Source organism: Lagopus muta, chromosome 1 (genome assembly GCF_023343835.1).
Source record: "Lagopus muta isolate bLagMut1 chromosome 1, bLagMut1 primary, whole genome shotgun sequence".
Classification (NCBI taxonomy): Eukaryota; Metazoa; Chordata; class Aves; order Galliformes; family Phasianidae; genus Lagopus; species Lagopus muta.
Window position 1 is genome coordinate 177282030 of NC_064433.1, and position 16863 is coordinate 177298892.

Genomic DNA, 16863 nt, shown 5'->3' on the forward strand with positions numbered 1-16863 from the left:
ACATTTAATCACCAGTCCAAACAAGATGTACATAAGAACTAGAGTTAAGCTTCGCACAGCCTGTTACAGTTTCCCAGCACCAAGAAAAAAAAAAATATTAAGAACTTGTCTGAATAAACCCTCCTGTCAGAACTGAATGCACCAAAACAAAGTATGTTTCTGAATTTTAAAAGCTTCTCTTAAGGATCTGCACAATAATGTGCAATATCCACCACTACTTATGAAGATTGCAATGTTCTGCAAACTGCTCCTCCTCCCCAAATCAAACTAGAAAATGCGACTTGCTACCCACACCCTTCCCATTCTCAAATACACATCTAAACACAATGTAAAAAAAAAAAAACCATCTGAACAGAGTACAGTCTGTAATGGAAGTACAGATTTATCATTCAACCTCTCAAAATTCCACGTTCATTTCTTAATTCCATATGCAGTGCATGTTATACTGGTTGTGTGGGAATGTCTCAAGTTCAAAGTTAATCTCATGCCTTTTTGTTTCTTCGAGAGACAGTATTCAACGTTTCTTCAAGTCTTCCCATGGCTTCTGGGCATGCCTATGCTTTTAGTATCTTGGAAACCTATCCTGTCCCTTTTGGATTAGCTGTGACAAAAGAACAATGCTCATGTTATGTTTCCAGTTACGCTATTTACATACGCATGTTTCCAGTATTGCTGTTTGCACATTCCATACACATAAGAACAGACAACCCCAAAACAAAAAGTAGCAAAACTGAACGTCCTAACAGAAAATACAAACATACATGATGCAACGTTATGGAACTTATAAACATCCAGTGCTGGTTTCTTGTTTCTCTTGGGTCACTGGTTTCTTAAAAATGGAAGGAGATGAAGAACGAACCTCAAAGCAACACGCAGCACTGGGGCCACTCACATAGTCAAGTGCAAGTTTAAAATCAGGTAAAGAAATTAATTCCTAGTAAAACAGTAATTTCAGATTTCACAGCACTATTACTAGGAACTCAAGGCAGTACATATTGAGGAAAAAAAAGATAACAAAATCTCCAAATTGCACATAATCCCCCAAAGTATTTAATATTTCAAATATTGTGATTATCACTTAAACCTTCCAACCCATATTAGCACTGGTTCAGAGCTAAGTTGGCTCTGTAAAATGTAAAGTGCATCACTACTCACCATCACATTTCTTGATTTGGAATTATTTTTAAGCATAAGAATAAATGAAACCCAAACCAAGTAAAAATGAAAACAGAAACTTGAGCCCACAGAACAATGAAAGTAACTATCAATTTAAAAAACTGTACAGTGAAGGAGATTAGACATAACATAGGTACACGGTCAATGTGTTAGACTATTCTCACAGCAACATCCAACCTACATGCCCCGTGTACTTCTCAAAGTTTCAATTGCATACAAGCCAGCTTTTCTATCCAGAAAAGAACACTGCTTGAGGACTAATAAGCTTGCATGACAGGCTTGTTATTCACACACTCCTAAATGATGCACCCATTAGAAAGAAAGAAATTAAGAGAAGGGTTAATTGCAATGATATTTGATTTATAACAAATAGGTACTGTTATTACAGTAACATCAAAAGAAAGCCAATAGTAAAAGACCCACTTGGGTTAGTTTGTCCCTATTTGTACTCTCACACTCATTTCATTTTTAGTTACTTAAGACTTGAAGATTAAAAAACCATGTTACAAACAACAGCATACACTTAATGAGTATTAATGCTTGTTTCACTTAAATTTATAGGTTAAGAAATAATTACCTGCTTGTATTCACCAACGCAGTTCTGACAGCAGAATCTTTTCTGCTGACCATCAATAGTAAGAGTATTGTTTCCAGCTCCTTTACTGGGCAAATACTCCCCACAGTGCTCACAGCAATTCATTATTAAACCATTTGCCATCCTGTATCTATTGAAGCAGTGGTCACTGCACAGCTTATGAGTCATATTTTTAAAGCTAACTTCATGACGAATCTAAAAAACAAAAATAAAAGTACTCCATTATCATACAAGCACAAAGCAGAAAAGCCAGAAATCTCACATTCAAGCACAATAACTAAAACCAGATTTTGCTAGCTCACAGAATAATTAAAGGACAGATCATACAATACAGAAATAGAAATTTATTTTCTTTCTGAAGTTGTAGAAAAAAAAAAACTTAGACACATTTGTTCTTGTTGCCTACAAGCAAAGATCAGAGAAGAAGGTAATAATTGCATATCTAGAAGAATTACAATTTTATAAAATACTCCTGTAGAGAATGGTGAGAGATATATGCATTAAAAGTTGTATATATTAGTAATCTGAACTACAGTGGGTCCAGTAATGGCACCAAGGAAAAAAACCCACATCATTAAGAATTTAAAACTAAGTAGATGGTACTTACTCCAAAGTTACCTGCATAATTTTTCAAAATACAGGGTAAAAAATTCATCTGTATATCCTGACTTCCTAAATGACAATTTTATTTGTCACCCTGGTAACAAATGCAAGGCTCAATGACTCATAAAACTGTTGGAAGTAACCACTTCATTTTTCTTACAAGTCCAACAAAGTCAACAAGAGTAATTTTAATCTGAACTATTCTCTCCCTTCTCTCTCTCTTCATGAATATTAAGCTTATCTCATTGCATATGAAAACACTAAATCATTATGCACCTCTTTATTTTCAGTTCTCTCATTTGTAAACTGATATTATTGAAACTATTGTCATTACTGAAGATAAGAATAGAATCAAACAAAACCAATCAGACCTCGGTTAGTTTACCACAGATAGTGCATCTTGATTTATTCAAAGCTCCTTTTGAAGGATTCTGTTTATCTTCATAGAACGATAAACATGATGTACTGCAGAACTCCTGGAAAGACTCACTTGAATCAACTTGAGCAACGATGGTACCTTTCATTGTTGTTATATCTCTGAAAGACAAAAGAAATCCTCTAGAGTGTACATATATAAACATATATGCCCAAACAAGAACTCTTTATAGCTTGTAACATTCATTCTTCCTTTTAATGCTTTCATTTCAAGCCAGTTCTGTGGGTGCAGAGTTGTTAGTCACATGCCAAACAAATATCTTCTGTTAACTAAAATGATTAAAACTCAACCACAAGTTTGCCCAGAAGCCTTCTCACTTGAAATTTCAAGAACAGTTAATAATACCACTAAAGTTCCAAATCATTTGAACAGTTCAGCTGTCCGCAAAGCTGCACCTATTTAATGCATTAAACCAAACACATAACCATCAATAACATTAATCTGAAATACAAAACAAATCCTCTTCTCCTCTCTTCTCCTCTCTTCCCACCAAAGTTAATTTCAAACTTTCATCTTCCACTGTGTGCTGCACATGTAACAAGCACCACATTCATCAGCCAGCCTGTCTATCCAGATCTCTCAGCTTTGTAAGGCTGTCCCACTGGTAGTTTCACTCTTAATTTCCAAACTATCATATTCTATGAATTAGAAGTAAGGAAAAGAAACAGATGTGTTCTCCTGTGCCCACTAATCCAAAGAAATATTTTATCAATGTACAGGAAGTGCTACTAGACAGAGAAAATAAAACGTGGACTGGCTAAGTTTGGCTCTGTATTGTATGTGATTGAGATTTGCAAAAGACATGCTCCACTCATACACAGGAGCTCTAAAAGTAGGATGAGTGAGAAAAATGCTGTATGCCTCCCTAAACAGATTCCTCTGAAAGTAGGCCTACAAGAAAGCTGGAAATGGACTCTATCAGGAATTGGAATGGCAGGACAAGGGGGAATAGCTTTAAACTAAAATGGAGAGATTTAAATCAGATATCAGGAAGAAATTATTTAATCTGAAAGTGGTGAGACACTGGCACAGCTGCCCAATGGATGCCCCATTCCCTGAGGCACTCAAGGCCAGGTTGGATGGGGCTCTGGGCACCCTCAGCTGGTGGGTAGCAATCCAGCCCAGGGCAGGCAGTTGGAACCCAACGGGCCTTAAGGTCACTTCTAACCCAAACCACTTTATGATTTTTGCAAATAAACTCGTACCATGCCCTCAGCATTACCACTTGCAAGTCTGTCTCCTGCTGAAGGAAACTCGGCAGCTTTTGGTTTGCCTTTCAGCAAGCTAGAAGAGATTCAGGTTAGGGAGTGACACGCTTCTGGTCTGCAAAACAAAGCCAAACCCTGCCCTGAGGATCTTAAGAGTTTCTGGCTGGACTCTATAAGGATTTATAAACACAATTAGCTCTCAACAAAGTAGATGAGTCCGAGATCAAAAAGCTTTAAACTTCACATAAGTTGTTGCTGTTTTTTACGTAAGGGTAGTGAAGCAATGAAACACACTGCCCACCAATGTGGTAGATGCACAATCCCTGGAAATACTCAAGGTCAGGCTTGAAAGATACCAGGCTTGCTAGCTTGGAGAAGTTCCTCACTTGAAAAGTGAAGAATAACCTCACCTCAAGAAGCGTCTAAGTGTGACTTCACAGAGATTCCTTAGAAATCAAACAACTACGCAAGCTATTTTAAACAATGCAAAAAAGCTAGGAATCTGTTATTTTCCCATGATTCATAAATAAAGCATTTTCATTTGCATGTTGCTGAAGAGCAATCTTTTTATTTCTGACTGAAATCTTGAAAATTCATGGCTAAGTTAGTGTTCTCTTGAGAATTGCTCTTTGGATATACTTACCAGTGCACTGGTGCACAGCCATGAGTTTTCAAGATTTCAGTCAGAAATAAAAAATTACTCTTCAGCTTTATCTATAATCTATGGAAGAATATTTACCATACAAAAGGGGCATAAAAAAAAAGGAATCAGTGCACAAACCATCAGAAAGAGTACAGTCTTAATTAGCTCCATAGAGGTAACTGCTCAGAGAACGGGAGCTTTTACATCTATTTTAAAAGAACTAAAATATTAAATCTGAGATATTTAAGTGTACCAAGGTATGAAAACAAAGGATATAAATACTTCCTATACTGTGATTCCGAGTCTCATGAGAAATGAAAATTCAGACAGATCTGAATTGAATACAAGCCATGCATTCACCTCACTGCATATTAATATAAAGCTTCCATTAGTTCAAATACATGATTCTGTGATTCAGCTACAATCATCTTCTCCAAAACATTCATTAATAAAGGCAGTCCTTACTAGAAGCCTTCTTTAGTTTGGTAAGAATTAATCATTCAATTAGTATCAGTGCAGGGCATACCAGAGATTTTTACTGGAAATACTGAGATTTTACTGGAAAAGGTACAGAAAAGTATGAGTACCTCAGAACTGGTATAGCAACAGAACAAAACAGTACAGCTAGTACACCCAGCACTAGGAAAATAAATATCACAGAATCACAGAATGGTTTGGGTTAGAAGGGACCTTTATTTCCAACCCCCCTGCTGCAGGCAGGGACACCTCTCTACACCATGTTGTTCAAAGCCCCATCCAGCCTGGTCTTGAACCCCTCCAAAGAGTGGGCATCCACAACCTCTCTGGACAACCTGTTCCACTGTCTCACTATACTTACAGTAAAGAATTTCTTCCTAATATGTAGGCCAAATCTACCCTCTTCCAGTTTAAAGCCATTAGGCTTCATCCCATCATTACATGTCCTTATTAAAAGCCCCTCCCTAGCTTTCCCGTAGGCCCCTTCAGATACTATCTTGGAATTCCCCTTTGGCAATTTTGAGCTATGGAAACAGCTGAAAAATTTCAAGTCAAACCTATCCAATAATTCAGAATAAGCCACTCTGAAGTATGCTTGTCACCCTTTCTACTATCCCCTTAAGTTGTGACTTGAAAAGTTGTCATTGCTGCACATACTCTATGGGACAAGTCCAAAGCTTCTCCTCCTCTACATACACGGTCAACACTGAAAGAGTTCAGTTTTCAGTTTCTACTTTTTTAGATCTCTTGACTTTGTATCTTCTACTTTCAAAATGAATGGTTTCTGTGCAAGAGGTCTAGTCTTTTCATGAGAATTTTTTATCTAAAGAATATATTCTGCCACAGGATATAACTCAGACAACCTTCACCTCCCTGCTTCCCCCACCAACCCCACCTTTTCTCCATCCTCAAAATCCCTAGTTTGTGTTTGCCTTTCATGGAAATAACTTGCCCTACTCTGATTTCAAACTTACTTTCTTCTTGTGTAAACAGTGAATTCAACATTTACAAATGACATTAAACTGACAGTATATAAAGTACTTGTGTAGTCAAATTTTATATCATTAACAGTACAATTATCACGAATACATGAGAATCTCAAGTATTACTGGATTTAGCTGCTAAGTAAAAAAAATATCCCTTACTTTCTGCACATGACACAAAGTTTCTTTGGAGTGGGTTTGTGTGAGAATGATGAGAGGCAGGTAGTAGAACAAAACAGATGAGCTGATCCTTTCCGTTGATAAGCAGTCTGTCCCTTTTGCAAAGGCTTTTTGCAGTTTGCACATGTAACTTTAACCTGTTTAGAAGGCGGTGGCTGCTGAGTAGAAGGCTGGAAGATCTGTTTGGGTAGTGATGCTACTGGTGACAAAGAATCCACACCTGGTTGCTTTTGATTCCTAGGGAATGAAGCTGATTGGGATATCCAAGAATCTTCAGTAAAGAAAAAAAAAATTTAAGTGAGCAAACATGAATGCATACAGAGAATTATATGGTCATAATTTTTTTTTCCTGGAACAAACAATTATAGTGGCATTTTAGAAATTCAGATTCAAAATTCACTTTCACAGTACCACTCTCCACTGCTGAAAAAAGCTTCAGAACATGAACAAGACTCAGAATAGTCCCATTCTACACCTCTTGCACTGTGTTTGCAAACGGGTAATTCTGATCTCCAAACCAACAGAACTGCAACTACCATGGTTCAAGACACAAGCTTTCCAAATTTATCAACATAAATATGAAAGCTTAAGATTTGCATTAGTTATTTTCTTCTCAAGCGAGCTTTAACGCACAACTGATAAAGTTATTTAGTCCTGCCTCTGTAGCAAAACACAGAGTTGAGCTAGTCTCTTGGTAATCTCTTCGCCTAGCCTGCAGCCAAGGAGTTGTACTGTGCGATTTCCATCTATGTCACTGCTTACTGTAGAGTTTGCTTCTGACGTGACAGTCTTCTCAACACAACAAATACCACTTAATCTGCAAACCAGCATAGCCATGAGAGTTTCAAGTTTTTTTCTGTAGAAATCTATGCCCCTAGAAAATAACATTCCATTAAGTGTTGGCAGTAAACAGTTCCATGTCCTTCTACTCCAGATCTCACCAGTCTTTCAAATGTATTTTTGGACAACAAACTGTTGTGGAACTATGCCACTTTTGGCACATCTTTTATGGAGTGACATTTTACAGAATCATCTGCATATCTACTGGGTAGAAAATTTTACCCAAGTTCTTTTTACGCACCTGGAAATGTTGCATGATTCTGGTTAAATTACATCATCAGTATCTTGTTTTGAATCAAGAAACACAGGTTGGACAAGAAAAATATACAGTTCTGTCCTTCAATAAAATTTGAATTCTAGGCTTTTCAACAGAACATAAGCTTTCATTTTAGTAACTACCACCACAGTTCAGGAACTTTGAGCTTCTACAGGATGCCAAGAATGATACATTACTTGAGTATAAAACAAAACATGAGTAAGAACTTCTCTTCACTGTAACAAACCATTTACAAACATTTTCAATAGTATGTGTCAGCTACCCCAAATACTCTCACAGAACTTGAGACTTACCTTTCAAGCCTGTGATTCCACTCATTTAGACAGGCATTTCACTTCTACATACTATTTCACACACATGGCTACCACTCTATTTGACAGTAGCTTGGACTTCTCAAGAGCAACAGTATCAACAACTCTGATTTACTGTTTTCTAATATGTAGATGTCACATTAACAGGAAGAAAAAAAAAGTATCAGGAAAACAATATTCTGCATTTGCATCTTCAAGGCTTCAAATCCTCCAAAAAATGAAAGCAAACAAATCACTGAAGCACAGAACCATTGAGGTTGGCAGGGACCTCAGGGTCCCTCCGCTTAACCCTTGCTCCAGCAGGGACACCCAGAGCAGGGTGTCCAGGACCACCTCCAGGTGGCTTCAGCAGATCCCCAAGGAGGAGACCCCACAGCCCCCGGGCAGCCTGTGCCAATGCTCTGTCACATGCACAGCACAGCAGCACTCCTGGAGTTCAATGGGAACCTCCTGCATTCCAGTTTGTGCCCATTGCCTCTTACTCTGGCACTGGACATGACTGAAAAGAACCTGGCTCCACTCTCCTTGCACCCCTCCTTTAGATAATCTGTACACGTCACTACTTTCGCTGAGAAGCACATACAAGTCTCTAGAAGAAAAAAAACGGAAATTCTGAAGGAAAAAATAAAATGGAAATATTTATCTTGAAAATGTTTCCTGTTTAACATCTTCATCAGTGACACTGAGAGGGGGAACGAGAGCCCCTCTCTGCAAGTTTGCTGATGACACCCAAGCTGTGTGATGTGGCTGACACACCCAAAGGACAAAATGCCATCCAGAGAGACCCAGACAGGTTCAAGCAGTGGGCCCAGGCGAACCTTATGCGGCTCAACAAATCTAAATGCAGGATCTCTCTGAATAACTGAAACATCCAGACAATAAATTTCTCAAACTTCAACTTAGATGTCAAATTTAGATAATAAATTTAACATGAATACAACAAAAAGAACACAAGATAACATCTGACTTAAAGGCTTATCTTCATACTGCCATTTCCAAAGTAGAATAGGGAAGATACTAACACTTCAGCAAAAGTACATTAGGTGACACGACTAAAATGAAGAACTGCACTACTTAAATATTTCTTGAAAAGTACATAGAAAATCCATGATTTTAATCAATATATTACAAGTTAAGCAATGTAAACAGTAAGTGTCTACTGCACTTGGATTCTAACTTACGATAATTTTTTTTAAACTACCCCAACTAGTCTGAAGCTAGGCCTTTCGCAACAGTGGTCATTCATGCTTTTTTTCCCCCCATACTTCTTCCCCGGCTGGGCAGCAGAGTATTGGTATAGAAACTCAAAATATTTTGAATTACTTTTGCTATTCTACAGAATTTAAGCTTTCACATTTTCACATAAGACCACTCACAACTGTCCCATTTTATTTTAGTAAGACTTGCTTACAATACACAGTATACTGCTATTTACACAGAAATAACAAAATCATACAATGAGATTTCCTGTGTCAGCTGCAAGAAGTTTAACTCTCACAGGCTCTCATTCTGATGGGGGTTTCAACCACCCAGAGAACACAATGAGCCGTAAGCAATCCAGGAGACCCCTAGAGTCCACTGTTATTACTGTTACTGTCTACATGAGGCTAGGGGATACACACCCCAGGGTCCTAAGGGAGATGGTTGAGGTGGTTGCTGAGTCACTCTCCATCATGTTTGAAAAGTGGCTGTCCGGAGAAGACCTCAGGGACTGGAAAAAGGGAAATATCACTCTCATTTGCAAGAAAGGGAGAAAGAAAGTCCTGGGGAACTACGGGCCTGTAAGCCTCATATCTATGCCTCAAAAATCATGGAACAGATCCTCCTGGAAGACATTCTAAGGCACGTGAGGGAAAAGTGGGTGATCCAAGAAAGCAAGCATGGCTTCACCAAGGGCAGGTTGTGCCTGATCAATCTGGTGGCCTTCTATGATGGAGTGAAGCACTGGTGGACAAAGATAAGGCAAGTAATATAATCTACTTGGACTTCTACCAAGCCTTTGACATGGTCCCTCCACCCACCACATCCTGTCTCTAAACTGGAAAGATATGGATTTTAAGGGTGGACTATTTGGTGGAAAAGGAATTAGTTGGAAGGTCAGCCAGAGGGCTGTGGTCAATGGTTCTACGTCCAGGTGGAGGCCAGTAACAAGTGATGTCCCCCACAGGTCCATCCTGGGTCTGGTACTCCTTACCATCTTTATCAATGACACAGACAATGAGGTCAAGTGCACCCTCAGCAAGTCTGCTGATGAAACAAAACTGAGCAGTGCATTTGATAAAACAGAAGGACCCTGATTAACTCAGAAGGTAGGCCCCTGTAAATCTAATGAGGTTCAAAGCAAAGTGCTTTGTTTCCTTTGCTACTCCATGACAGCAGTCCTGCTGAGAAGGACTCACGGGTTCTGGCTGAAGAAAAATTTAACACGAACCAGCAGTGTGCTCTTGGAGAAGACTAATGGCATCCATTCATTCATTCATCCTCAGACTACCCTGACCTGAAAGTCTCAGATGGGGAGCTGAACAAACTTCCCCACAATTCATGTGGAAACAGTTAAAAGAACTACTACGCCACGTGGACTGCCACAAGTCCATGGGGCTGGATGGAACACACTGAAGAGTGTGGGCAGTTGATAGCCAAACCACTTTCCATCATTTATCAGCACTCCTGGTCAATATGAGAGGGCCCAGAGGGCTGGAGGCTTGCCAACATTACTTCCATTTACTGCCAACGTTACTTTCATCTACAAGAAAGATTGATCTGGGGAACTACAGGCCTCTCAGCCTGACCTCAATGCAAGGCAACATAATTAAGCAGATCATCTTGAGGGAGATCATAGGGCATGTGTGGGACAACTGGGGAATCAGGCCTAGCCAGCATGGGTTCATGACAGGCAGGTCCTGCTTGACCAACCTGATCTACTTCTGTGCTCAAGTTACATACCTGGTGGATGAGGAAAAGGCTGCTGACAGTCTACCTAGACTTCAGCAAAGCCTTCAACACTGTCTCCCACAGTACTCTCCTGGAGAAGCTGGCAGCCCACAACTTGAATAGATACAGTCCTTGCTGGGTAAAGAATTGGCTGGATGGCTAGGCTCAGAGAATAGTGCTGAATGGAGTTAAATCCAATTGGAGAACAGTCACAAGTGGTGTTCCCAGGGCATGGCATTGGGGCCTGTCCTGTTCAGTATCTTTACTGATGACCTGGATGAAGGCATTGAGTACACCCTCAGTTTGCAGATGAGACCAAGTTGGCAGGAAGTAGTGATCTGCCTGGGGATAGGAAGGCCCTACAGAGGGACCTGGATAGGCTGGATCGCTGGGGCCAATGGGATGAAGTTCAACAAGACCAAGTGCTGGATCCTGCACTTTGGCCACAACCACAGCCAACGCTACAGGCTTGGAGCAGAGTGCATGGAAGAGTGTGTAGAGGAAATGGATCTAAGGGGATCTTGGTCAATGCTTGGCTAAACACGATAGAAATAGCATCGCTAATAGGAGCGGGAAAGTGGCCATCCCTCTGTACTCAGCCTTGCACCTCGAGTTCAGTTTTGGGTCCCTCACTACAAGAACGACACTGAGGCCCTGGAGCAGGTTCAGAGAAGGGCACTGAAGCTGGTGAGGGACTTGGAGCACAAGCCTTACGATGAGTGGCTGAGGGAACTGGGATTGCTTAGTCTGGAGGAAGCTCAGGGGTCCCATTATCACTCTCTACAATTGCCTGAAGGGAGGCTGTGGTGAGGTTGGCCTCTTCTCCCATGTAACTATGATAGGACTAGAGGGAATGGCCTCACGTTGTGCCAAGGGAGATTCAGGTTGGACATTTGGAAATGCTTCCTCTTTGAGCTGCACAGGGAGGTGGTGGAGTCATTGACTCTGAAGTTATTCCAAGAAACACTTCATTGTTGCACTGAGGGACATAGTTTAGTGGGAAATACTGGTCATAGGTGGATGGTTAGACTGCATGATTTAAGAGGCCTTTTCCAACCTTGGTGATTCTGTGATTCACCATTCTTTGTATGAATAAAGGAGTACACTCAAGTTATAAATAAAACTTTGCTCTTTAGATAGAAATATTTATGTCTGAAAACACCTGAAGCATTACTGCACAATGAACTGGGATATCTGACCTACCCAAGGCATTAAGTTATTGAAGATTTTTTTTTTCTAGAGTTGTAGAATGCTGTGATAGAAAACCATGATAAGAATGAAGAGAATCAAGTTCTACATGAATTAAACTTATAAACTAAAGCAGTTCAACTGCTCCCCAAAAAATTACCAAACAATTTTAAGGAAATGATGAGAATTCTAACTTACCAGGATTATGATGAGTCACAGATTCTCCATTTTGAAATACATCTCCAGCCACATTCATTCTACCAGGATTGAAAGGTCCTACACCAGTCTTGGTCTGTGAAGTTAAAGATGGGGTGTATGTTTGCATATTAACACCAAAATTACTTGACTGCAGTCCGTTAGATACATCTCCCAAGTTGGCATTCTGCAATGATGTTACATGCGTAATCATTAAGTTCATGTCATGCCCTTCAGCATTTTCTACATGATCATCACTCACAGAGCTCATACCACCTGTTTCTAATGTAGTTACATTAGCAATCTGAATGTCAGAGTCTGGTTCTGTGGATATACCACTATTACCAATTCCTGAATTTACCTTACTTCTTGAAAAACTGGAAGCTGAGAAATCCATATCGTTGGCTCTATTTTTACACTCTGGAAGCCTTCGCTCATTAAAACTGGAAGCATTCTTCTCCTGTCCTTGATTTGTTTCAATATCTTCTTCATCATCAATAATAATAGTTTCACTTATACTCCCCTTTTGAGAATTCAAGTCTTTTGGAGGAGGAAGCATTTTGCAATCCTCTCCTTGAAGTTCGTCATTTTTTGACAATGCAAACGCAGCGTTCCTTTGTTCTGCTATCAGTGATGTAGAATTTTGTGGCGTTTGTACAGGTTCAATAAAAACTACATCATCGTCATCTTCAACAGTAGAGTTCTGGAATTTACTTGGTCTAGAAACTAAAGAACTTGGTGGACCAGCAAATGTATTTCCTACATTTGCAAGACCTGCTGCCATGGTGGTATTTGCTAGTAGGTCAGGAGTACGTTCAGACAGTCCTAAACCACCCAGAGAACTTGAGTCCATTCCAGACCTGCTGTTTGAATAAAAACAAAGCAACAACAACAACAAACAAATGTCAGATTAAGACACAACTTTCCAGTAATGGTTCCTAAAAATAACTACACAGATTCACAGAGTTGGTTGGAAGTGACCTCTCAAGATCATCTACTCCAACACCCAGGTACAGAAATCATAGTTTTAATTTTTATTTGGTTTTCTTCTTATCTCAGATAATACACCATGAAAACCCACACAGTTTCTCTATGCTCTTATTTGAATATCTTAGAATTGATTTCATTTCTAAACCTGTACGAGGAAGAGAAATGGCCTATACCAACAATTCCCACTAACAGTTATAAATCATAGTGTCTAGCAAAAAACACATCAGAAACTGAATTTTTGTTGGTACTCATTACAATATCTCCATTTCTCAGTTCCTCTCCTGAGGGATTCCCTCCACCCACGGACACAATGAGCCCGTAACACTTCTTTTGCTAGACTGCAAAGCAAAGTCAAAGATTTAGACAATCAGAATAAAAAAAACCTGAATTCCTATTAAATTTCATTGCTATTAGAAACATTACCAACTTTCAACATCAACAGATTTATACAAAAAAAGACTGAAGCCGTATCAATGCACATCATTTTCATCTAGCAAAAAAAGCTGTATCATTTTGCATATTAGTAACTTGGAAGTTCAACTGACATTCCCACACTCCCACAAAGGCAAATCTCCTTACGTGGTCCCAGTACAACTGAGACAGAGAAGCAAAGGAGATGGGGAAATGCCACGTGCATTGAGAATACACACACTATCACAGGCTCACAGCAACTTCGCATTTCTAGCCATCCTGACTTCTTCACTGCAGCTTTCAACAGCTTTGATCTCTTTTCTCTCTAACAGCAACCAATGCTTCTTCAGGCTCCCTCACAACAGTTACTTTGCTTGTGGGTTTCAGTTTGCATTTAGTTCAGTTTTGTCAAATCCCCTGTTTATAACTACATTACAATGATTTAAATACTGATAAGGGCAAGCAGAATATGTAACTTCTGCACCTCTTCTTGCCTTCTGCAATTCCAAACAATCATATGATTGTTGTTAAGGGAATTAAATTTCTGTAAAGAATATTTGTACTAAGAAACAGTGAATTAAGCTGACCTCGATAGTACAACAAGAAATACATACTCAACATTATAATTAGGGTATGTCCAAGTACACACTGATGTGTGACATCACTGAGCATTTATCAAAAGCTACAAGTAGCTTTCTGTGCATTCTTATACATTCTTTATTAAAGGAAGCTGAATAGATGAAGTTGAAATATCCCACTCATAAATACTTACCCATCCAGAAATCCACTGCAATCTGTTTACCTTAGTAAGTTGCTCCAAGACCTTTTATTTTCCTTCCTGTGTGGAGCCTGCTCTTCTTGAAGCAACTTGCTACTTTCTGCAAAAGCTGTGTGCTCTGAAACAGGGTTAAAACAAATATTAAATACCTGAAATGGAGCATACTTGAAAACAGCTAGAACCTCTTGTACCAAATCAGCTCATGGAAATGACTTTTTGGAACTTATAGTTTCAGTTAAAACCTGATTTTCAGCACAGTGGTCCTACACCAATAGGGAAAATGTTGGTCTATACCTTTATTGCCACTAGAAAAGCAGCAACAGTACTGTTCATTCTCAATTTTCTACTGTTACATTCCATTTCCAGGATTCATTGTTTGGGCTTCATAGGTAGATGGAAAAAGTACAGTGTTAAGACACAGATATAGTTGCAATTACGAAATCAAGTACTAGAATTAAAGAAGTCTGTTTATAATAGAATGTAAAGAAAATAAATGATTTAAGCAAACTGAACTATTGACAAAAGAAATCTTACCAGTTAAGTTTCTTTGCTTTATATGGCGTCAACCTCCACAATGCCTGTGGCAGAACATACAAGGTTAAATTCACAACATGACTAAAGAAAAATTACAGAACACACATCACAAATCAGGCTTACCTTACATTGCTAATCATTTTCAGATTGTATATATGCACTGAAGTAGTACTTAGCACAGGTTCAGACATCCATAGCTTATATTAACACACAACACAAGAGACTGAAAATGCTCAAAGCTCAAGCCTGTACTCATTCCTCAGGTTTTGCAACAGTCATTAGGTTTACCAGGCTCGACAGCATTTTTACAATAGGGTATCAACATGTGTAGTTATCTACTGTTTGAAGATAGGCCTTAAAATCCTCAGGCAGTAAAGAGGCCCAAAGAAATAAAGCACAAATATTCTTCTAAGCATTTAGAATATTATTCAAGCCTTCATGTCCATTAACTGGAGCTGGCGGGGGAGGGGGAGGGAATACAAACAACAAGGCTGTGAACCAGATTAATCCTGGAAGAGAAGCAACCACCTATTAATTCCTTCATATGTTGTTAGCCTTACAGCCAAATGCCATTATGTAAGACCATCTGAAATGTAATGAAGGTAACACTCAATTGGAATGAAGAGTTTTCTTTCAAAAGAACCATTATCATCAAAACAGCTGGCTTTCTTCCTGGAAATCAGTCAGTTACACTGAAGATTAATTTAATCCAATATTCTCTTGTACCTATCATTTTTCCTCTCAAGGGCTGGTTAATTCAAAGTTAGATTTCCCTACATCTCAGTTTTTACTGATAAGAATGTATTCAGTTCATTGATTCTCAGAAGTTTCCCAGTTTTATTCCATATATTTTCTTTCTCCACTAGGAGAAAAGCATCACAAGCACATAAAGCTTTTAATGAAGTCTTAAATATACCTGAACAGAGGGGAGCAAAGAGGAAATGAGAATATGCTAAGACTACACCTCAGACCTGAGTCAAAGCTTTGCTATTTCTGTTTCTAAAGGTTCTCACTAAGAATATAGGTGGAGTTACTACTTTTGCTACAAATTACATGCATGTATTATAATAAACTGGAAGATATCTTCTTGCCTATTCATATCTATTTTTCCCCATATAGGCTCCTAGGAGGTTTTAGTGACCTGTGTTAGGTATGCCATAACAAGAAAAACTCATGTGCTTAACTGTTGGTACACAGTAACACCTGCTGGCATTTCCACACATATCAGCTTCTAACTCTGCAAAACTCAGCAACAAAATACAATTTTTAATTTTGTTTCTTTTCAAAAACAAAAGCAATTTGCAGAATGACCCATGAAGTGTTCTGAAAATGCTAATACTGAAAAGAGACCCAAAAACTACAGGCAATTTTGTACTCAGTATTTCTAAATGAAAACTAACAGCAACAGAAATAACTCACAAGTATAGGTTTACAATAGGAAACTAAGAAAAACTCTATCCCCATAGCTTATTAAGCACATTTTACTGCTACCATAGAAACGTGATTGCTAGAACCCTCTAAAATTCATTAGACTGGATGAATCGTTAAAACTCTGGATAAAAAATAAATCCAAAGCCCAAAAAGCCACAGACTGGCAAGATCAATTCTGCAGAGAATTTATTTTCAATAGTGTTGCCAAATGAGCTCAAGGTTTTGTGGTACCACACAGGCACCAAAATTACAGCTGGATGGAAACACAGGCAGTACCAATACACACCAGCCCTTCCTGAACCAGGCTATGTTCTCCTTTTAAATTAGGTTGTACCACTGATGTATAGAAGTCTTCACACTAAAATAAATCACCACCTCATATCTACATTCAAGGTTTAATTGCTGAAGAAATAAAAGGCAAAATCCAGGCATGTCTCTGGAAAAATGACAAATACAACAGCTTTAAGGCAGCCAGCTAGGCAATGCTTCATAAGCCAAGTCTTTATAGTTGAAAAGTAGAATAGTTTTAAATTTATTAGAAATTGAAGAAACTTGGGAATGAAAGAACATACCTAAAAATAATCAACAGAAGGCTGGCTTTTCCAAGCCCAAGTCTCTACTAAACGCCATTAGTAACACCTGGGATGAAGGTAACATACGGAAAAGCACGGTCATG

At 38.9% G+C, this 16863-nt stretch overlaps 1 protein-coding gene across 11 annotated transcripts in view; it reads right to left on the minus strand.

The window, feature by feature from the left end:
• ZMYM2 (zinc finger MYM-type containing 2) overlaps positions 1-16863 on the minus strand; it is a 91062-nt gene that overhangs the window by 54477 nt on the left and 19722 nt on the right. For 5 of the 11 annotated variants that reach the window (XM_048944080.1, XM_048944166.1, XM_048944857.1 and 2 more), the window contains 6 exons: positions 14757-14800; positions 14217-14340; positions 12047-12906; positions 6284-6572; positions 2746-2911; positions 1754-1966 (listed from right to left, as the gene is read on the minus strand). In XM_048944080.1, the coding sequence (XP_048800037.1) occupies positions 1754-1966; positions 2746-2911; positions 6284-6572; positions 12047-12896 (1518 nt within the window). In that variant the 5' untranslated portion in view covers positions 12897-12906; positions 14217-14340; positions 14757-14800. Of the gene's footprint in view, positions 1-1753; positions 1967-2745; positions 2912-6283; positions 6573-12046; positions 12907-14216; positions 14341-14756; positions 14801-16759; positions 16827-16863 lie in introns of all 11 variants that reach the window. The other 6 variants (XM_048944602.1, XM_048944256.1, XM_048944768.1 and 3 more) reach the window with 5 other exon arrangements.